The sequence below is a fragment of the Eulemur rufifrons genome, chromosome 30 (assembly GCF_041146395.1).
Source record: "Eulemur rufifrons isolate Redbay chromosome 30, OSU_ERuf_1, whole genome shotgun sequence".
Lineage (NCBI taxonomy): Eukaryota > Metazoa > Chordata > Mammalia > Primates > Lemuridae > Eulemur > Eulemur rufifrons.
This window is the reverse complement of record NC_091012.1, coordinates 132,452,011-132,475,258: the sequence shown is the minus strand read 5'-3', so window position 1 is coordinate 132,475,258 and position 23,248 is coordinate 132,452,011. Positions and strand designations below refer to the sequence as shown.

At 37.6% G+C, this 23,248-nt stretch overlaps 2 protein-coding genes across 3 annotated transcripts in view; both read right to left on the bottom strand.

Moving 5' to 3' along the window:
• Positions 1-22,946, bottom strand: part of ACE2 (angiotensin converting enzyme 2) — a 52,729-nt gene extending 29,783 nt beyond the window's left edge. The window contains exons 1-8 of one of the 2 annotated variants that reach the window (XM_069464377.1): positions 22,747-22,946; positions 21,825-22,112; positions 11,451-11,609; positions 8,233-8,326; positions 7,683-7,826; positions 5,299-5,411; positions 3,687-3,792; positions 1,726-1,823 (exon numbers count right to left, since the gene is read on the bottom strand). In XM_069464377.1, coding sequence (XP_069320478.1) covers positions 1,726-1,823; positions 3,687-3,792; positions 5,299-5,411; positions 7,683-7,826; positions 8,233-8,326; positions 11,451-11,609; positions 21,825-22,088 — 978 coding nt within the window. In that variant the 5' untranslated portion in view covers positions 22,089-22,112; positions 22,747-22,946. Of the gene's footprint in view, positions 1-1,725; positions 1,824-3,686; positions 3,793-5,298; positions 5,412-7,682; positions 7,827-8,232; positions 8,327-11,450; positions 11,610-21,824; positions 22,113-22,746 lie in introns of those variants that run through there. The other variant, XM_069464378.1, reaches the window with a different exon arrangement.
• LOC138378662 (putative ribosomal protein eL39-like 5) lies at positions 16,924-17,079 on the bottom strand. The gene has a single exon (XM_069464033.1). It carries the CDS (start codon positions 17,077-17,079, stop codon positions 16,924-16,926), a length of 156 nt encoding a protein of 51 aa, XP_069320134.1.
• Positions 22,947-23,248: the final 302 nt, after the last annotated feature.

Here is a 23,248-nt window from a genome sequence, read left to right as displayed (position 1 = left end):
AGTCAGCATCTGCCACCCAGAAAACTCTTCTGGGAACTAGGGTCTCAGGAGCTAACCAAGCCTGCTTAGGAGATAAGGCCCACATCAGGTAAGCTAAGTTTGTGTAATTGGCAGACAGTTCATGAATCACTTTTAGTAACAGAAAACTTCCTCTGATTGCAAAGACCCATCATGTCTGGTTTTTCTCTTATGTCAGCCCTGGGAATACGAAATAGGATATGAGACTACAGATTTTTTTTAAATTATTGACCTTTAAAGACTTACTGTCAGGCAATTGGTATTGATGAGAATGGCATTCCTAAGCAGAATGAACATATACCAAAACAGTGCAGACTAGGAACAGAGTTAACATCTGTTGAATGAAGAATGAATGAATGAATATAAAACCAGATTGGAAATATTAGGAGTTCTGAGTTCAATCCTTAGTCACCAAAGACTGCCCTTGTGACTTTGGGCAAATCACTTACCTGAGCCTCAGTTTCCTCACCTATAGCATGAAGCTATAACAATACCTGTCTTGACAGTCTCATAGATGACATCTATGATGGGTATGAAAACACTTTAGAAAGTCTAAATACTTGCATAAAGATGGACCTCTACTGCTTCTCAATTGCAAAATGGGGCTAGAAAAGCTGCAAGAGTTTGAGGCCCTTGCAGCTTCACATTTTTATTCTGCAGTGGACTTTTCCCAGGAGTATGCTATGTATGTGAAGATGTTCATTGCATTGTTACTTACAGCCTTAAAACTATTAACAAGCAAAGGTTCAGCTATTTATAAATAGTAAATTACGGTGCAATAATCTAAAGAAATTTTATAAGGCAAATAGAAGTATGATTATGCATTCTACCCCGAAATGTAGAATTTTAGTTGAATAAAAAATAATACATAATTATAACTATAATATGATTTCATCAACAGAAGGGAAGACAGAGAGTGTAAACAATTATACCAAGGTGATAAGAAAAGGATAATTTAAGAATTATTATAAAGATTCTTGTTGGCCTGGTGTGGTGGCTCATGCCTGTAATCCTAGCACTCTGGGAGGCCGAGGTGGGAGGATTGCTTGAGCTCAGGAGTTCAAGACCAACCTGAGCAGGAGTGAGACCCTGTCTTCACAAAAAATAGAAAAATTAGCCAGGCATGGTGGTGTGCACCTGTAGTCCCAGCTATTTGGGAGGCTGAGACAGGAGGTTCACTTGAGCCCAAGAGTTTGAGGATGCAGGGAGCTATGATGTTGCCACTGCACTCTAGCCAGGGCAACAGAGCAGAGACTCTGTTTCAAAATAAATAAATTAATTAAATTAAATAAATATTCTTATAATATGTTAACACTAATGATTTTTTTAAAATATGCAAAAATCTCCTAATCATATTCTTGTTTCTATTGTTCATAGAGATTACTGACTGATTACTTAGCAATGACTAACTTTGGAAAGAGTGATGCCAACCAGTTAATAATTACGCATCTTACTAATCAATGGAAAACTCAGATCATCTCTATTTTGAATGCCTCTCAACAAGATAAATACCATAGCTGTCATTCAAGGTACTTGAGGTCATTGTAAACTACTTTTCCATGAAAATATAGCTACATAAGAAATAAATGTAAACTAGTTTTTTTTATTTACATGGTTTCACATACAAAAAATAAGAACAGAAGGATAACATAAAAAGAAATGAAGTTGAGAATTTAGATTTAGTTTTTTAAGCCTTCTTCTTCCTACCTGGCTCACCATTGCGTCAGTAACATCTATGTTTGGTTTCTGTTCAAAGGGAACTGTCAAGGAGTACAAATTTGTCCAAAATCTACCCCACATATCACCTATTTAAAAAAGGAATCCATTAATACATGACAAAGACAGCAGAAATATAGACATAATTTATTAAATATATAGAATGTCACAGTTACTATATATTACAAAGAGATAAAATACTACAAATTATATTGGATTCAAAAGAGATCATATAAGATCATCATTCAGGAACTTCTACTAACTAGTAACTAAATTCCATTTTTACTACTATAGTAGTACATGTAACCAGGTGGCTTTCTACATATGTCAAACAAATGTTAAGTTGAATTCCAAGGCCAGAGACACTAAAAGGGAAGACGGATTCTAGAAAAAGTGAATCTAATAGCAGTACCAGAATCCTGACACCAAAGAAATGGGTCAACACAACTACATGAACAATACTCCAGTGAACTCATTTTTTAAAAGATAAAATTTAGTAGAGATACATGTAAAGTCTTATGCTTAAATTTTAAAGAGAAACCTATCCACCATAGAAATATATGTGATATATGTGATATCAGGCTGAAGCATAGTCCACATGTAAAAGACCAAAAGTGACTCAACAAAGGGTATGCATGGCATGGCTTCTAAAACACAAATGTGACTTTAAACTAAATCAATAGAATTATAGTGTCTAGAGCAAAGGCAGGCATGGTACCACATTTTTCTCTATGTTGGTCAAATCTCATCTGGAGTAACTATTCAGTTCTGAGCATGATAACTGAAGGGGGACATTAATAAGATATAGCTCATCCAAAGGAGAACAATTAGAAAAATGGTGTTTTAAGGAATGGTTGGAAATCTGTGTAAGATATTTAACTTGAAAAAAGAAAACAGTGTATATGTGATGATAACAATAATAGTCACTAAAATGTACTGTGACAGCTACTATATTGTGTCTTATATGGTGGTTGTCTACAAATATCTGGAAGATCATCTTGTACAATAAGAATTGAAATAGTCTGGGTAACCTCATAGCATGGACATAGGAGTAATGAATGGAAAGCATTAGAGCAGTGTTGCTTAAGTTCTACATAAGGAAGAACTTTATTATAATTGGTGCCCTGTAGAATAAATTAGTCTACCTTAGAAGGAAAAAACTGGCCCATCATATTAGGCAGGTTTAAGCAGAAACTGAATTACTAAATAATGCCTGCAAAAGACATGTAGGGAGTATTTCCATATTCCTTTAGGGTTAAAAGTCTCCATAGGTCCTTTGTCCATATTCTCTCCTGCTGATGGGCATGAGGAGGAGAATTAGCTATCAGCAATGTAGCTTAACTACAGCAGCTATGCCATGTATGCATGGCATGAAATATTCAAATATTAATATTTATATTTTATTTGGTCTCAGTTCCTGGGCGTAGGGAGTGGGGAATGGCCACTCTCCATTCATTACTCAGATGACTCCAAACCAAGTACTTTTCAGCAAGAGTAATTGTGCGGTCTAGAATGAACTTATGAAGCTTTCTCCAAGGCTATACTTTAATTCTAGAAAGCCTATCTCTTGCCCAGCCTACCAAGCTTCTTTCCTCTGACAATACGATATTAAAATCCCAAATTCCACCCCAAAAGCTTAGCCAACCAACTTGAATACTAAAAATTATTTTCCCATTTCCACTCTCCTTTGAACCTGGAATTCTTTCTCTAGTTGTCTCAAATAACCCCTTTATCCTTTGAATTGCAGCCACACAACTCTTTATGTATTAAAAAAGTAATGTACTAGAGAATTATTTAAAATGGACTTTATGTTGAAGAAAGTGCTCTCAAAATGTTATTTCTATAATGTTACTAATTTCATTCACAGAATTTTTCAAAAGTTTTAGGTTGGGCCTCATTCCCAAAGACAATTTTATTGGTGGAAATAAGAAAGAATTGCTGAGGTTTCTTACCAAGCAAATGAGCAGGGAGGCATCCAGTTGGACTGATATAGGAAGGGTAGGCATTCATCAACTTTGCCCTCACATAGGCATGAAGATGTTCATATAATGGTTTGATCTAAAAAGACCAGGAAGAAAGTTTAAAATCAAGAGTAGCCAACTCCAATTTCTAATCACCAGCATAGAAACAGGAGCTTCCTTAGCCAAGTAGAATTATTCCCTTAGTTATAATTTCTTCTTCTCTCAAATATTCTGGAGAGTTTAAAAGCATTCCTTCTTCCCAGATATTGATGATAATTAACTCCACTGCATAAATCAATAAACACACTTGGAGGAAGACAGGTCCCAAAATGAAAGCAGATACCAAAAAAAAGTTGTTTTTAAGATATTACCAACTTTCTTTGTTTCTAAATTGAGGTATAATTTAAATACCACAACATTCACCCATTTTTAAGTATATAGTTTCATAAGTTTTAATAAATTAAAACTGTTGGGAAACCATCACCACTACCCAATTTTAGAACACTCCCATCACCACAAAAAGTTTCTTTGTGCCCATTTGCTGTCAATTCCACTCCCACCTCCAGCACCAGGTAATCACTGCACTGATTTCTGTCTCTACAGTTTTGCCTATTCTGGACATTTCATATAAATGGAATCATATAATATGTGACCTTTTTTATCTGGCTTCTTTCACATAGAATGTTTTTAAGTTCATCTGTGTTGTTGCAAGTATCAAGAGCTCATTTCCTTTATTACTGAGTAGTATTCCATTGTCTGAATATATCAGAGTTTGTTGATCCATTCACCAGTTGAAGGACAACTGGGATGTTTGCAGTTTGGGGCTATTGTGAATAGTGCTGCCATGGATATATGAACATTTGTATAAAAGTCTTTCTATACTTGGTATTGTCCATGTTTTTAATCATAGCCGTACTGGTGGATAGCCGTGGATTTTCATCATGGTTTAATTTGCATTCCCCTAATAACTTTTTACTTGCTTATTTGCCATTTGTATAGTTTTTTGATAATGTATTTATTCAAATCTTCTGCCCATTTCTTTTTGGGGGCAGTTGTCATCTATTTTTCATAGTTCTTCTCAATTATGACTGTGCCAGAGTAGCTTCACATCAGAAGTTTGAAGGTGCAGAAGTAAAGAGCAGGTGTGGGGGCCAAAATGAAGGAGGAGGACACACTGAAAAGTGTACATGGGACAATTCTGCTCATAGGACTCTCTCTTCCCAATATAGACTTCCTTAGTCAAAGGCTAATGAAATAATAGTATCAATTGCCTGAGGAAGGAAGCAAAGCCTATGGCTTTGCCAACAAAGGAAGACAGTACCAGCCCCAGGTAGCTCACAGAGACCATTCCTTCTTATAATCTTTCCTTCTTATAATTTTTCTATTGATAATTACTGGTCAGTGACTGAAAGGGGGAGGAAAGCGGAACAATTCTAATCATCTGCAGGGGCTGCCCTGTTATTCAAGCTCTAATATTCCATAACTCTATGAGGCCCAGAAGTGGCTGACCAGTGTGTTAAGAATAAGCTGAAGTGCCTTTAATCACTGTCCCTTTGTCCTGTGCACTGCCCTACTTCTGTTTCTGTGTCAGTTCCTTGGTTACCTGTGCAAAGGTACGTTCCACATCTTCAATCAATTGGCTGCGGTTATAATTATAGCCATCTGCCCCCTCTGCTTCATAATTTGCTCTCCAATAATCCCCATAGTCCTCATAATCTGTTTTTTTAAAAAGAGAAAGAGAAGAACATAAGGGAAAGAAAGACAAGTCCAGTATACATAGATTAGCCTTGCTAGGAGGTTAAAAGAAATCTAAAGGCTTATCACATTTTTATTGTGATAAACATAAACTCAAAGGGATGCAAATGAATAACATTAGGTAATGTCTGTTAAGCACTTGCTCTGTGCCAAGAGTTTAAATATATTATCTCATTTAACAAGCACAAAATCCATACCAGATTGTCATTATTATAATGCCATTGTGTAGATTAATAGCTTATGCATATTTTAAAAATAAAGTTTATTATGTATATTTAAAGTATACAACACAATGTTATGAGATGCATATATATAGTAAAATAGTTATGATAGTGAAACAAATTAACATATTAATCATCTCACATAGTTGCCCATTTCCACTCCCCATGGCAAGAGTAGCTAAAATCTACTCATTTACCAAAAACTCCAGAATACAATACACTGTTACTAGCTATAGTCCTTAGGTTATACATTTGATCTTTAGACTTGCTCATCTTACATATCTGCCACTTTGTATCCTTTGACCTGCATCTCCTCATTTCCCACCTTCCACCCCACTCCTGGTAACCATTGTTTTTTTATTCTTTATTTCTGAATATTTGATCTTTTTAATTTTTTTAGAATCTGCATATAAGTGAGATCATGCAATATTTTTCTTTCTGTGTCTGGCTTATTTCCCTTAGCATAATGTCCCACCTGTCTATCCATGTTGTGGCAAATGACAGGAACTCCCATTTTTTAAGGCTGAATAATATTCCATTGCATATATATACATTCCATTCCATGTATATACAAACCACAGTTTCTTTACCCATTCATCCATTGATAGACACTTAGGCTGTTTTCATATCTTGGCTATTGTGAATAATGCTGCAGTGAAGGTGTCTTTACAAGGCAGTAATTTCATCTCCTTTGGGTATATACCCAAGAAGAGGGATTGCTGGGTCACATGGTAATTCTATTTTTAATTTCTTTAGGAACCTCCATACTGTTTTCCATAATGGCTGCACCAATCTACATTCTCACCAAGAGCCTATGCTTGGAGCAGTTAAAGCACTTGTCCAAGGTCACACAGCTAGTAAGGGGCAGAGACACACTCCTAATCTCCTAACCCTTGGTCTCTACTCTCTATATAGGTTAGTTTGCATCTTTAGCTTTAAAACATGTGATTGGATCTCTAAGTTTCTTAATTCTCATTTTGTTCAGGGCCTTATATTTTCAGATCTGACCAAACTCATCTTAGCCGTTGCCACAGTGGGAACCTATTTGTTTGCAAATTATATATATACACAGCACGTTTCTATGTGCTTCATTTAGTATCTCACCATCAGGAAACACAAGCTTGTGTTAGGATATTAGTTAATAAAGTTTGTAAATGTATTTCAGTAATGTTTATTTCTATACAAACATTGGCAACAGATGATCAGGAGGATGAAGAGAGAAATAAATATTTGAATGGAAAGATATGGAGGATATTATTTTTTAAAATTATGATAAGATACTATCTTCAGCTTGCCTAAGGCTTGAGAATATGAATTTAGGTGGTAGTGGAAGAAATTTAAAAACAAAAAATGAGAAAAAAGTTCTTCCTTACTCAACCCCAGGGGACAGTGACTTGCCAAAGCATAAAATTATTCATAATACCATGACTTTAGCTCATTATTCAGGCAGGAGAATAAGTTAAGAGATATGGAAATTCCTTCCTATGTTAAGATTTTTATGATCACATGATTTGAGTTAATTACAACTGCAGAAAATAGTGAGTTTCCAGACTAAACTAAACTGATTTTTTTCTTTCTGGGACATCACCCTGAATTAGACACACAAGTGACCTTTGAGAATGAACTGTGGCCAGCTGGGGGTTTAGATGAGGGATAGTGTCACTGTCTCTCATCCTTCTGAGAAACAGGATCCCCAGTCAATTCCCAGACTTTCTCAGGAACTCTTGGGGGCCTGAGATCTTTCTGGAAAATTCATCATTGATAATGATGGATAATTCATTTAAGGCCCTGTAGTTGAGTCTCATTCTTGAGCTCCTTGAACTTCAGAATGCCAATGCACCTTTTCTTTTTCCTCAGTAGTTTCTTCTTGATACCAGTAGCCTAAATTGTTCAGGAGATGGTTGTTAATTGAGGGTATCCCTGATATCAAAGGGCAGACTTGGTAATGTAGGAGAAATAGCCCCATGGCCCCAGAGAGCCCTTCAGGACCTCTACAGACCAGTAAACTTACTGTTTGCTCTTGCCATCTCATTTTTCAAGACCACATACTCTTCATATAATGGCCTCAGCTGCTTGCCGACCTCAGATCTCCAGCCTTCCCAAGCCCAGAGCCTCTCACTGTAGTCTCTACTGTTCGCCATTATTGTGTCCAAACCTGTTGTCGTAAAGCATCCAAAGGGAAATAAACATCCATTTGTAAAAATTTTATTTGCAAACAATTACATGAACTTTAAAGAATTAAAGGACCATAAAGTTATTGAATAAAATCTCATGATTCATTCATACCCTAACCCTGATGATAATTCCAAAATAAGTCTGCAGAGAAAGTAAATCACTAAAATAATTCAATTACTAACTTAAATTACTTGAATGTGATAGAATTTACAATGAAGTTTTGTTAAAAGCTAAAAGAGTATCTGTGTGCTAAAACACACTATTTGGAATCTTATTATCTTTGGATTATCCATCTGAAAAGCACGTCATCATCTAATGTCAAGCTCATTTTTAAAACTTGGGATAAAAGTAAATCTCATAATCACTATTCAAAATTAATAGCCTACCTGGTTCAAGTAATAAGCAATCCTGTGGATTATTTGGGTTGCAAACTTTTCCAGTACTGTAGATGGTGCTCATTGTGCTTAGAATTGTGTTCAGCTGCAAATTAAAGATAATAAACAATGTTAACAATGGAAAATATGTTAAAGAGAATGCTAATGTAAAGATAGCCTTTTGGCTATGGGATTTTTTGGATGACTGGAAATACAGCAGTTCACATCTTCTTTGCCAAGCATCTTCCTGTATGTAAGGAAGGAATAACTCAGTTAAGTTTCCCCACTGTCAGCTAGCACAAAGTCTTGTAGCATATGATAAATATATGTGGAGTAATTGAAATAAGAAGATCTACCAAAATCCTAAGAATGTTTCTCACCTACACATACACAGAGAAGTGCATTTTTTGTTTCATTCTGCATTTATTGAGCCTCTACTATATCCTACACTCTGACAATTCTGAAATGAACAAGTCGGCCCTCAAAGACCCCAAAGTCATGGGACAATGAGGCAACCATGAAATCAATAACTATATAACAGTGACAAGTGCTGTGTCACCAAATGTGATGTGGCAGTATAGGAGGGGGAGAAATTAATAACCTGGAGATTCAGGAATGGCTTCAAAGAGGAGGGGACATAAGGGCTGTGTCTTGGAGGAGAAGTAGGCATCGGTCATGTAGAGAGGGGAGGTAGAGGGCAGAGCCTAAAAGATGAAAAGAGGTTGGCAAAGACAGAGCATTTTCAGGGGATGGTGAAATGTTGAATAAAACTGGAGTGTTGATGTTCATTGGGGGAAGTGGAGGACATGAGAATGGCGTAGACTATGCCTCATAATCTGGCCCCTGCCATGCTAAAGAGTTTAAACTTTACCCTGTAGGTAAAGGGGAGTGAAGGGAACAGAATAAAGCAGTGCTATTCAAAGTGTAGTCCATGGGCCAGTGCAAATCAGCAAACAGTTTGTTTCCATTCTGTGACAAATACAGGAATTGAGAGAATAAATATCTAATCATGTAATCAATGAACTTGACCAAGTACTGATCCGCAGTAGATTGGAAATAAAGGAAGAAAGGAGGGAGAAAGGAAAGAGGGAGGGAAGGAGGGAGGGAGGAAGGAAGGAGGGAGGGAAGGAAGGGAGGGTTCTTTCCCACAGAAGCACTGGATTAAAGGCCCTGTTTCCCCTTCTATTTCCCTATTCTGTTATTCTGTGGCTCTGCTATGAGAGTCATTATCCTAAATCATGAAATAGATCCTATGTTTAAAACTTCCACAACATCCCATAGTCTAAAGAAATAAAACTAAATTCTTTACCATGGCACAAAACTTGTCATGGTCTCTTTCTCTGCCTGCTTCTTCAATCTCCCCTGTTTCTTCAATCTACCCTGTTTCCGCTCCATTGAATCCACATACCCTTGGCTACCTTCTCTTCCCAAACACTTCAAGCTCTTACACGAATTTCAGTGGTTTTCAATACTGGCTGCACATTAGAATTATCTGGAGTTCTTTTACAAGCACAATGTCCAGGTTCCACCTAGGCTAAACCAGCCTGTCTGTATGCGAATGGGCAAGGTTTCTCATGGTGTCCTTGTGAAAAAGATGGAGACACATGGAATGGATAAGGTAAAGTGGATTAATAGCTGCTTAGATAATTGGACCCAAAGAACACAGAATTATAAATAGCACGTTGTAGAAAAATACATGCCATATGGTTTTATCTTTGTCTTTATCATGCATTTTTATTTTTATAAGTGCAGGTTAGAACATAGAGCTCCAGAGGACAAGCAACTGAGAAAGAAGACTTTGATATTAAATAGCAAAATACTTCAGATAAAAAGGTTTAAATAGGCTATATCAGTGGCCTGCAAACTATGTTCTGCAAACCAAATCCTGTCTGCTGCCTGTTTTTGTATAGTTTTATTAGAATATAGCCACACTCATTAGTTTATGTGATAGCTATAGCTGATTTCCTGCTAGAAGGGCAGAACTGACTAATTGTGACACAAATAATAATGGCCCACAAATCCTAAAATATTTACTACCTATCCCAGCACAGAAAAAGGTTTGCTGACTCCTGGGCTAGATGGATGGAATGAGAGATGCCATTTAACAGGGGTGAATATAGGCTTTCTTGAATTTGAACAAACTAACTACCTAAGCATAGAGTTTTAAAAGGTGTCCTTTTAGCACAACATTGGCAGAGAGATTTGGAGACTCCATTGACAGGTTGATATGAGCAAGCCATGGCATTTGGCTATCAAACAAACAAACAAAAAGACCCAATAATAGTCCTAGACTGCCTTAGTAGATGTAGACCACAGGATATATAATGTCATATTCCTGCTCACCTCCATGCAGACCAGAACCCACTTGTGTTTGGTTCAATGATACTAACAAAATGAAGACATCAGCTAAGACTAGTGAAGGGATTCAAAACCATTGCAGGGGAAATTTGACATAGTGAAGGATGTTTAGCCTAGAGAAGAAAAGACTCAAGTAGTTTTTAAAAAACTATCTGCCTTTATATGTTTAAAGACTGTTATGGGAAAGAGCAGTTGGAGGGACTCACACATGGAACTGCTGTCTTGGGAAGAGTTGAATCACCCATCACTGAACTGGTTTGAGCCAAAGCAGTCAGCCACTTGTTAGAGAAGTTGCAGAGGAGAGTCAAGGATGAAAGGGAAGAAGAATTAGACTACATATAGGGCTTCTCAAGCTTGGCATTATTGACATTATGGGCAAGATAATTCTTTGTTGTTGGGGGCCATCCTGTGCATTGGAGAATGTTCAGCAGCATTTCTATCCACTAAATGCCAATTTTGTCCCCCAGTAATGACAACCAAAAATGTCTCCAGATATTGTCTAATGTCCCCAGGGGGCCCAATCACCCCTAGTTGAGAACCACTGACATAGACTAAGTATGTTCTTCAGGCTACCTGATCCTCGGGAAGATGACCTCACACCATAGGGTGTCCATATACACCACAGTGCCTGGGAAAATCCCAGTTTAACTCTGTGTTTGAATGTAATTATTACCAGTGTCTTCTTTCACTCTCAAAAAGATTCCAGTTTGGATAATAAATTATATGGTCACCCTACTTAGGCATAGAGCTCTTTCTAATGTCAGCATTACTATCTTTGCAGATAAAGAAAGCAGCCATAGGTGATAGTAATGTTTAATATTTCACAAAAATTTCAGCTCTTGGGATAAGTACTAAAATGTTCACAAACGTACCTGTTTATTCTTGTCTGCTGAGAGCCCTGAAGAACCACTCTGCTGAAGGGCCTGCAATTGATGTTTGACTGTAAGATTCTGAATTTCTTCTAGTGGATAAGTTTGGGCAAGCTTGGACTGTTCTTCGTAAAAGGCAGACCATTTGGCCCCATGATCATTCTGAAATGACAAAAAATATAATTAGAATTGGAATGGCACTGCTTGAACAGATAGAACAGAAAATATAGTCCAAACAACATCTGGTGGAACATCTAGTATTTCCTGAGTGGTTTAATCCTTTACTCTGCTGAAGGTCAAAGTTAAGGGAGACCAGGCCACTCTCTCTTTCTGGCCCAGTGCCTAGTTTTCCCAAAGGTCCTGTCCCCAGAGCTGGAAGTAAATTCTCACAGATGATTCACATTGTGGGGTTCTGGAATTTATGACCTTAGTGCTGTGATGTGGGTGACTTGGCCAAGGATTCAAGGATGAAAGCTCTAAAAAGAGAAACCAGTGGAGTTCAGAGTGTGTATAATGGGAACACAGCCCCCTCATAACATTGGGAACCACAAGAAATGGGAACCAGTTCACAGTAAGCTCCTGGGTGCCATGACTTGGCCCAGGGATTCTGATCTTAAACTATGATCCCAAAAGAAGGCTGCCCTGAATATGGCCCAGAATATGGCCATTTTGTAGCTATGGAGATTTTCTACCAACAAAAGAAATCAACAAGCAGGTGATGATGTCAGGACACACTTGTCTCGCATCTTGACCATCAGTATAAAAGTATACTTCTCCAGACTTCTCTAGGGTAGTCTTCTCTCAAATGCACAAATTCATTTCTATTTATCAAAGACTAAAATGAGCCACAGCTTTGTATATTATACTGCTCTAAACCATACAAAAGAGGTAGCATCTGAGGAAAAGTAAGAGCTCTACTCCTGGAGTCAGACACCTTAGCCTCTCTGAGCCACAGTTACCTTATTTACAAAATGAGAGTAATAATAGGGCCTACCTCAAAGGGTTGTTGTAGGGATTAGAAGAATTAAGAAATAATAAAATGCTTGCTAGAGCACCTGACACATCATAAGTATTCAATAAATGTTAGTTATTATATTTTATTACTTATAAAGTCCTGGTCCTTAGTTTGCTTATAATTTTATCTGATATATATGCATTATGAATGTCTTATTAATCAAACATAAGAGTATATAATAATGTATAAACTATGAGTGGGCCAAGAAGTTTCTGTTATAAGAAAGGAGAAACTCATACAGGTGACCAGTTTTGGCCAAGCTCTCATGGAGTAGTTAGGACTTAAGGCAGACCTTAAAGTAGGTAGGAATTAGATGAGTATAGAATACTTTGCAAAATAATTTACCTCATTTGATCTTCTTAATGACCCTATGATATAGAAAATCACTCTATCTCCATTTTTATATATGCAGAAAGGGGAAAAGAGAAATAAATAATGGAGCTGGCAATCAACCACCAGCATTTTACCCTGGACCTTGTGGCAGACAGACTCTAAGAATGCTCCCATGATTTCTACTTCTTGTGGTCACACCCCTGTGTGATACCCTTCTCTTGAGTATGAGCAGAACTGTGATTTGCTTCTAACCAATAGCATACAGCAAAGATAACAGGATTTATATGTTTATGTTGCATAAAATTGTAAATTTTATCTTGCTAGAAGACTGTCTTGCTTGCTGACCTTGATCCAGCAAAATACCATGTTGTGAGCTACCCTATGGAGAGGGCCACATGGCAAAGAACTGAGGATGGCCTCTGACTGACATCCTGCAATAAACTAAGGACCTAAGTCCAGCAGCATACAAAAATCTGAATGCTAACACCAATCATATTAGCTTGGAAATGGATCCATCCACAGTTGAGCCTCAGATGAGACCACAGTCCTAGCCAGCACCTTGAAAGCAAACTTATGAGACTTAGAAGCAGAAGATCCAGCTGAACTATGCCTCAACTCCTGACCCACAGAAACTGTGGAATAACAAATGTGTGTTGTTTTAAGCTGCTAAGCTTGTGGTAATTTTTTGCACAATATATAACTAGCACAAATCCCAAAGACAGGACTCCAGGAATGATTGTGCTTTCCAGCAAATGAATTTCACTTTTAGACTTTGAGAACTAAGCAGTCACTGAGAGGTTTTGAGCAGGTATGTGACATGATGGAAATGGTGCATGGAAGTGACAGCAGTAAACCAAATAAGAGATGCAGAATATAGTGGTAGTGAAAATGGAAAATAATTTCTCTCTTTATTGAACACTCACAACCTCTCAGAAATTGAAAAGTTTCAGAAATCTTCACAAAAACCTTGTGCGGGAGTTGTTGTTGTCTCTACTTCACAGATGAAGGAAATGAGGCACAGAGTAGGTAAGTAACTTTTCCTAGATCACACAGCTAGTAATTAGAAGAACCAAGGCATAAACCCAAGTGTGTTTTCCTCCAAAGCTAATATTTTGAACCATTGTCCTATGGACTGTGTTGGACACATTCTAGTCTTCTCTCTAAGAGGCAGAGTGGGAAGGAACAAGATATGGAAAAATGAGTTTGGTCTGCAGCACAGACTCATCTATGCAACCCACCTGACTCATTTCTCAATCTCTACCCTTTTTGACTCACTCCAGATGACTGATGGTCAAGCAAAATTTCTGGTAAAAACTTTGATATCAAATTATAGGAATAATTTTATTCTCAATCTATGGGAAATAACCCACAATCCCCCAAAGGCTTCAGTCTTTGAACATTTTTTATTATACTGCACGTGGGAACTGTAAGGCTATCTGATTTGATTTTATTTATCACAACCACCCTACATGTGTTATACTTTATATCACCCCAAAATTACTTTACGTTACCTTGCATTTTGTCCCCTAAGGATATACTGTTCCTTCTCCAGCTATTCTTTTTAATATTATTTACAATTTATTCTATATGCTCACTCTAAGGCTCCAAAACCTAAATAAAACAGACAGCTTAGCAGTTATGCAAAAAATCAAAGTCAGTTCATACATACCAATCAGATCATTTAGACAGTGCTTGATAGCTCTACATAGTTTTTGGACCTGAATGATGGATGAAATGAAACATATACAGCAATTTCCATAGCCCCAGGCTCAAAAGGAACCATTACAGAGAAAATTGGTGACATTCCACACTGTCTCCATACAAAGGCAGGAGAGAAACAACTGAAACAGGAAAAGTTTCTGCAGCCATACATGGGGGGGTGGGGACAAGACACATTATTCAGGATGATCACAAGAAATTAAAGCACTCTCTTATCCCCAATCTGCCACTCCTAAATTATATTTTAAAATATTCAAAAACATACCCTGCTCTTTTTTGGTACTAACTACATACATAAATTAAAAAATACTGATTTCATTATGCTTTTAAATGTTTTATTATGAACTTTGTCTTAAGCCATAGGTCTGGTGGTCTCTACCCAACTCATGATAATTGTATTTAAACTATTAAAATCCTTTTGTGATAAGTTGTTTGAGATTTAAAGTTTTGACATCTTATTTTCTTTTTTTCTATAGCTCATTATCCCTTGAACCAGGCTATACTTTCAGCAACCTCTAAACCACTTCCTCCCCTGTAGGTGTGAGCGTTCCCTGAAGATAGAAATGAAAAACTAGACAGAACCTTAGCATCCATCCAGTACCTTTGGAGCCCAACAAGTTCCCAAGAAACCTTTCACCTTCAGGTCCCATATGCTGGCCCAGTTTCCAGATGTAGTCCCCAAAACCACATCCAATTCAAAGATGAAAGCTGCCTTGGTTACTTTTTCAATATGCCCAGGTACTCACATATTTTTAAAAACATATTCTATTCAACAAAGTAGGTAATCTAAATTATAAGAATATGAATTCCATAACTCCATCTTGGGATTCAAAAAGTATTTTTACTTTATTTTAGATGGAAGTTTTAATATTTTAAAATTTAAAATTTTTAGTGTTTATTAACACTATTTTTTCTGAATTTTTACCTCATGAGAAAAAAATTACCCCTGAATTCCATTTTACTTGATGTAGAGTGGTCTTGCCCACACCTGTGCCCATGTGTAGGTATTTATGTGTGTCAAAGAGCATGAGACAGACTCATTAGAGACAGAGATTATCTACATTCTTTCCTTGGGTATCTATAGAATAGCAGTTTAGAATTGCCCTGCTCTCAGTTTACTGTGACTCCAGCCCTGGAGACAGAGGAATAGGTTCAGAAATCGGGTGTGTCCAAGGACCCTAGGAGCATTGGCAGCAGGGGACTGAAGAAGCCCTGCAGACCACTCAAAGAGTAAGTGTGGGCGTCCTGCTCTCTTTTCATAAGTTCTGATAACTCACCAAGAAATATCTGTGAAGCGTTCTTGGAGATCTTCTGGGTTCTAACAGAGCAGTCTTCAATACTCACTTCAGCTGCATGGACAGGAGTTTGGGGCAGCTGTAGTAGTTACTGCCAAATACTGGAACAGTGAACCAGGATGCCTCTGCTAGCAATGGAATCCTTTTGCTCTCTCCAAGGATAAAAATGGTGAGGGGACCTCCTATGTTCCTAGAGAGCTTCTGACTTTAAAAATCAACTGTGCCTACTGGGCACAATGGCTCACACCTATAATCCCAGCACTTTGGGAAACTGAGCTGGGAGGATCATTTCAGCCTAAGAGTTCGAGGTTGCAGTGAGCTATGATCATGCCACTGCACTCCAGCCTGGGTAACAGAGCAAGACTCTGTCAAAAAAAAAAAGGCGGGGGGTCAACTGTGCCCTTTCTGAAACTGCTTTTAGGATGCCTCAATTTCTCCCTATAGCCTTGGATTCACCTTTGTATAAGCTAAGGTCAAGATTGAGTTGAACTAACAAATAAGAAAGATTTTTATTATCTTTCTATTTGCTTAGAATCTTACTCTTATTTATTCTATTTCATCTTCCCAGTTAGGTTAATGATTTGGCTTGCCTGCTGTTTACTAATGTTCTGATTAATGTAATGAATTTGCTAATTTTCCATACCTGTACCCTCGGGGAACATTTACAAAGGACCCTATTCCAAAAAAAAAAAAAAATAACCAAGGATAAACTTACAAAGAAGGGGCAATGCAAAAAAAAAGCAGCAGCATTTTACTGAGAAGATAATTACAGTTTTAATTGGTGAATATTCAATCTCAAACATGAGCACTGTATTTGCCGTAAAGCAAGGAGGACAATTCATTGCATAGCACAGGACAAGAGTTTGGTAATTAATTTTCACTGAATTTCTGAACTATTTGGAAACCTATTTTGTGTTTTGTTTTTCAAACAAAAGATCTCACATGTTAATTATCAAACCAAATCTACTAGTGCAGAAGCATAGAAACAAATAGGAAAATCATTTTCCCAATAGAACATGTCCAATTGTCCAGATTGGTGTTTTCAGCTTGATGTGTTAAGATGATAGTGACTTTTATACAGCATAAATACATGTGTCATCTCATTTGTAATTACTTATAGACCGAACTTGGTTCTTCCCCAATGTCTCCTGTTGGAGTTGTACCTGACTTTATCACCAGTTTTCATCTGAATCCATTGGGGAATGGGATGATCTTGCTTTTGTTTCTTGGTCAGGAATTGCTTGATCCTGAAAGTCTTGTGAGAAGACATGGCGAGAAATGGAGTCAACCATACATACCACAATGGCAGAAAAAGGGAGAGAGCTTTGGAAATCTGTTTTGAGCCAAGATATTTTTCCTTCTCTCTATCTGATGGACCCCAGCACACTTCTAGGTAGGCAGCTTTTATGGCACTATACTGATCAAGTTTTGATGCCCTCTGTATTTTAAGCTATATTTTCACAACTCAATCTAAGAATCACTATACTAGGTCAGATTCATAGGCTAACAAGCCCAGTATTCTGACTCCTGAAAGTTACACCAAGGGACAATGTGGGAATGGCAAATTGTCTTCAATGTCACTCTGATAGGATATGAATATACACATGTCATACAACCCAAATTTCCCTTCCTGTCTCAGTTATCTATAGCTACATTGATACTACATAACAAACAACCAAAACCTCAATGGCTTAAGTGTTTACTGTTTACATTCGTAGAATCACTGAGGGTTGGCAAGCTGCTCTGTTGATCTTAGCTGGATTTGCTTACAACTTTAGGGGTTGGCTTCTGCTGGGGCAACTACTCCATGTGTCTCTTGATTTTAGCTAGCCAGGCAGGTCCTCATGGCAAAGGAAAAAGTGCAAAGACAAGCTCCATTATTCGAGTCGGTTCCAAGCCTCTGCTTACATCATGTCTGTTAACACCCCATTGGTCAAAGCAAGTCACATGGCAAAGGACATATCACATAACCTTCACTGAGATGGAGTTACAAATCGACATGACCTGGGACATTATTATAGGGAAGGGTGAAGAACTGGGCCCATCAATACAATTGACCATGCTTCCTTACCCACAGTGGATCTACAATCCATACATTTGCTTAAATACTTCAAAAACCTATAGTTTTCAATGTCTCACACTTTTAGATTAAAGGATGGCCCAGTTTTATAAGTCTTACCAGTTTTACCAGTTGTGGTGCAAATGGCACTTCCTTCTATTTATTCGAAATTTATCTCTTTGAGCTTCAGAGTCACTACCTTTCTTGTACAACTGTAAATACCATCCTTTCTTATTCCATCTCAGACTATTTTTTTTCTTTTGAGTCAGGCTTTGTGCAGCTCCCAACTCTCTCTGATCCCCTAAATCATTCTAATTGCTCTTTTAGGGGAGCCAGTCTCCATTTCTAAAATTCTTCCTTTAAGCATGACCACCAGAATTGTGTTCTTAAAGGCATAGGATAATGTTTTCTCTTTTATTTCTGGAGCCCTCTGAATGATGCTAGCCATTGTGGTCATGGAAACGTATTGACTTACAGTTCTCAGGGGACAATCTTGAATAACTTCTAGGTGCTTTTCCTGAGTCAAAAGTTATTTCTGATGGCTCATTGGCTCCTAGGAACAGCCAACATATATACAACTTGGATTTTCAAGACTAGTTCCAATTTATATAATTTCACTACATAGCACAACTTTTGGTGACAAGATTATGCTTCAGTTATAGTTTGAATCGGTTTTTCCAAACACTTGTCTATGTATTCATGATTGGCCAAAAACCTGTTTTATGACATATTATAAATATTTATTTTATTGAAGAAAATTTTTCAGAATTTGTAAAACTTCTTTGAGGTACTAAACATACAGCAAAATCAAGATTAGAAACACCAAGTGGCCTTAAATATATTAATGATCATTTCAAATGTTTTACTTATCTTCAGTTAAGAATGGGTCATTGCTCAGCAAATGTTAAACACTGGGGATTACAGAGTAAGTTGTTTTCTCTGTCCAAGAAGTTAATTTATAGTTAATCCCAAAGAAGATAAACTTGATCATCAGATAGTCTTATTGAAATAAATCTACACTGTTTTTAATTTAGTGAGCCAATGCATGTCTTAGGAGAACAGATACTGGTCTTTGATAAAACACCAGGTAAAGTCAGTAGTATATAAATTTACGGGAACAAATTCTCCCCTTTGTGCAGGAAAGATTTGCTGTCAAGAAAGATACACAGATCGAGGATGATATTTCTTAATTCTTGATGCTGAGTTCTCTGCTGCTTGCAAGCCAAGAAGCAGGCAAAGGAAAGAACATTATGGCTGCTTCTGGTTTATATTCCCCCAGCAGCTGCTCTGTGAAGCTCAGAAGAGCCCCAGAGGTGGGAGGTGCCTGCTTCCCCCAGCTCAAACTTTTTTAGGTAAATCTTTATTTTAGAACTGCCCATTTGAGATGGCCGTGAGACTGTGAGCTTTCCAAATGCAAGAGTGCAAAGGCCCTGGATGATAATATTGTTTTTGCCAACCTTGATGCAGAGATTAAGTCCCAGACACAGTACCAAGAGTCAAGACCACATACACACCCCATATATTCATTAACTTCAGCAATACTATATAGTATATACTATGACTATTATTATGGTTATAATCCACTTTACAGATAAGGAAACTAGGACTCAAGGAAGTTAAGAAACTTGCTGAAGACTTTCAGCTTGTAAGAGTCAGAGCTAAGATTTGAAGCCAGGCTATCTGGCCCCAGAGTCCACACTTACTATATCAGACACTTATACTTGATCCCACTACATGTGCACTCACTACTCTCGAAGCGTAGCATATATCAGCAGCCTGCTTACCTGGGTACCTCTTGTAGTACCTGCCACAATGCCCATTGCATTAGGGGATCTCAATATATGTGATCAGAGAATAGAAGGAGGCACCATTTACCTCCTCACTCGTTGCCTCCTTCCCCAGGTAAACCCACAGAGGTGCACTTAGGTGCACTAACGCAACCTTCACCGCTGCTTCAGGAAAGAGGTATCAGACCCCTGCTTGCTTCTTGCACTTAAGTATTCTCACTTTTCCTTTAAACGGCCCATACTTTTCTCCAGTTTATGCTCTTTCATTTCAGGTCTTTGTTAGAATCAACCAGTCAAAAAGACAGCACTTTAACGATCCAGAGATGGGTTTCAGCAAACACCACTACATCTATCTCATTGCGTGACATGGCTTGTCAGCATCTAGACTCTCAACAAAACTGTTATATGTCTTTTCAAAAATCCTAACTCCCTCTTACACTAATAACAATGACATCTTACTATTCTCCTGTGTGCACAAGCATCAAGCACTATTCTGGTGGTTTTCCGTATTAATTCAGTCTTCACAGCAACCCTAGGAGGCAGATATGAGTGTTAATCTTCTTTTTCACAGATCAAAAAAACTCAGGTGCAGAGAGGTAAATTAACTAGCTCAAGTTCACCCAGCTAAAAAGTGATGAAGCCAGGATTTGGACATAAGCAATCTGGCTCCAGAGCTCTTAGGCATAAGGCTAGTCTACATTCATCACCACCCATGGACCATTCAACTGAGGATGAAAACAAATACACGTACACTGCAGTCGCCTCCAGCAGAGATCAAATAAAAATTGAGGGAAAAAACGAATGAAAAAATGAAGAGATAAAAAGATGTAAGACCAAAATATGAGACAAGAAAAAACATCTCCCATGACAAAATTGGACTATCAAAAATTTCCTGGGTTGTCCTGAGCTTTAGAAAAATAGAAGAAAACCTCTTGGGGGATTTCAAATGCAGCAGTAGGTCTCAGATTTTATCCGTTCAGTGAATGACAGTAATTTAATTTAAAAATGTAGCCCCTAATTGTTTGAAAAGATAAGCTTCTGAACTACATTTTTGAAGGAAAATATTGGTGAACAAGTGCCACAAAAATCTTTTCTTAAATAATGTTGTTCAATTTTCCAGCACTTAAATGTGTAAGGATACTACTTTGGGATCTGGGAGAGAAGAAATTCCTAAGTCCTTGTCAAACAAAGCATATTGCTTTCCCAGAGCACTTTAAGATTCATCAAAACTGGTTTAATTATTAGTTTTTCTGGAGGGCTGTGGCTGGATTTTGTGACCTTTGGAAGTCAACAATGAGGGAAGAAATTCCCAAGTCCAGCTTCACCCAACCCATGTTTAGCTCAATTAATATTAATAGCTAGTTCTTTCACTACAGTCTCCAGCTGCATTTTTCAGTTAATATATCATTTGTAGAGAATCTTTAGATATTCTTGTTGATATTGTAGGCTAGAGGAAATTATTAATTCAATAACTTACAGCATGTCCATGAAATGCTTTGAAACCCTGACTATGATGAGAATTATGGTGGTAACTTTAGGATCATCTATATAATCTTCATTTCTTTCTTTCTTTACTTTTTTTTTTTTTTTTTTTTGAGACAGAGTCTCACTGTGTCACCTGGGCTAGAGTGCTGTGGCATCAGCCTAGCTCACAGCAACTTCAGACTCCTGGGCTCAAAGCAATCCTCCTGCCTCAGCTTCCCAAGTAGCTGGGACTATAGGTGTGAGCCACCATGCCCGGTTAATTTTTTGTTTCTATTTTTAGTTGCCTGGCTAATTTTTTCTGTTTTTAGTAGAGACACAGTCTCGCTCTTGCTCAGGCTGCTCTCAAACTCCTGACCTCAAGCAGTCCACCCGCCTCAGCCTCCCAGAGTGCTAGGATTACAAGCATGAGCCGCTGCTCCCGGCCCATGGTGATAACTTTATAAAGCATATTCACTTGTTTCCAAAAATCTGGACTGAGACCAGTGAATTATTTTGTAACAATTTTCCAAACGAACCCCAAGGTCAATTAAGTTTAGTCTTCTGGGATTCCAGAACCAGAGATATGGAGGCAAACATCAAACCTCACAACTCAGAACATTTCTTTGATTTCCCTTTTCAGTTTTAAGTGCAGTAATCTAATCTTTAAGAAGAAACACATACCCCTACGCAGCTAAGAGAACTCACCATTTTTTGGACATTGTCTTCAGTAATATTGGTGTTATAATCCCAAGAAGCAAGTGCACTTTGATAATACAAATCTTCAGCTTCATGGTTAAACTTGTCCAAAAATGCCTTGGCCTCTTCCTCAATGGTGGACTGAGCAGCAGTGACAGAAATAAGGCTGAGAAGGAGCCAGAAGGAGCTTGACATCTTCCCTGGTGAGCCAAGATCACATCCACTGAACAACCTTTCCCTAGAGTAAAACCTCCTCATGAGATTTTCTCTCATCAGCCTTTGAACTTGGGTTGGGCACTGAGCAGGAAAGACCAAAACGAAAAAAAGAAGGAAAAGGAGAAGAAAACAATACACAATCTGCTGAACCAAGATTAAAGTTCATCCTGGAGAGGGCAGACATGTAAGATTTTAGAATAATTTTTAAAAGTAAATCAAATAATCAAATGTTATTAATTCTAAGAACCTTAACTCTCCTATCATTTTGTGGCTAAATCAAAACATGGACATTTGATTTATATGTTACTTAAAAACTGTTAAATATATACTGAAGATGTTATTATTTTACAGTAACCGAAGAAGTCTAGAATTAGGGATCATGGGGCTATTGTTTGTGTTTATATGTTTTTCAGACAATTATGTTAATTGTCAGTTATCCCTCATTTATTTTTATTTCAAGCTCATATTCACAGAAACTCTCTACTTGGGTAACATTTTCCCTTTCAATGATTTTGTCCTTTTTTTGTGGAATTCATTCTTTCTGATCAGCTTTAATCCCCATGGCCATTTTTAAAAATTATAAGACTACTCTCTGCTCCACAGGTTAACTCTCCTGATCTGGCTCTGAAAAACTTAAAAAGGCTCATTTCCTATTTGCCAGATGACTATGTTAAACACTGGCTGACTTCGTTGTTCCTCCTTGCCTCTCACTTACCTATTCAAAACCAGTAGAAGTCACATGGAAGTAACAATGACTCCACATGGTATGGAATCCAAAGAGTGTCCATGCCAAGTTCTGGTTATCCATAGACATAGGATCATGGCAACATAGAGTTCAAAGAGATTTTAGTGGCTATCCTGTTGAATCTCAGCAGCTGGCTCAGTGTCCTCATTCCCAGGGTGTAGGCATGAGTGTAATTAATAAAAGAGAGGAGTCACATTAAATGGCAGGGCTCGGGGGCCTGATTGACTGCGATTATGAAACCTTCACACAAAGAAAATATTTCTTCACCCAGAAAAATAAGTCTTCCAGGTTCAAGTGAAATGGCAATAACCAAGCTTTAAAAAAAATTTTTTCCCACTACTTCTCTTTATTCCAAAGTTGTATATATTATTGTAGAATAGGGAAAAAATTATAACGAACTGTTCAAAGTGTTTTTGTGTTGTGATATCTCATTTAAGCATCGCCATAAACCTAGAGGCAAATGCTTTCATCA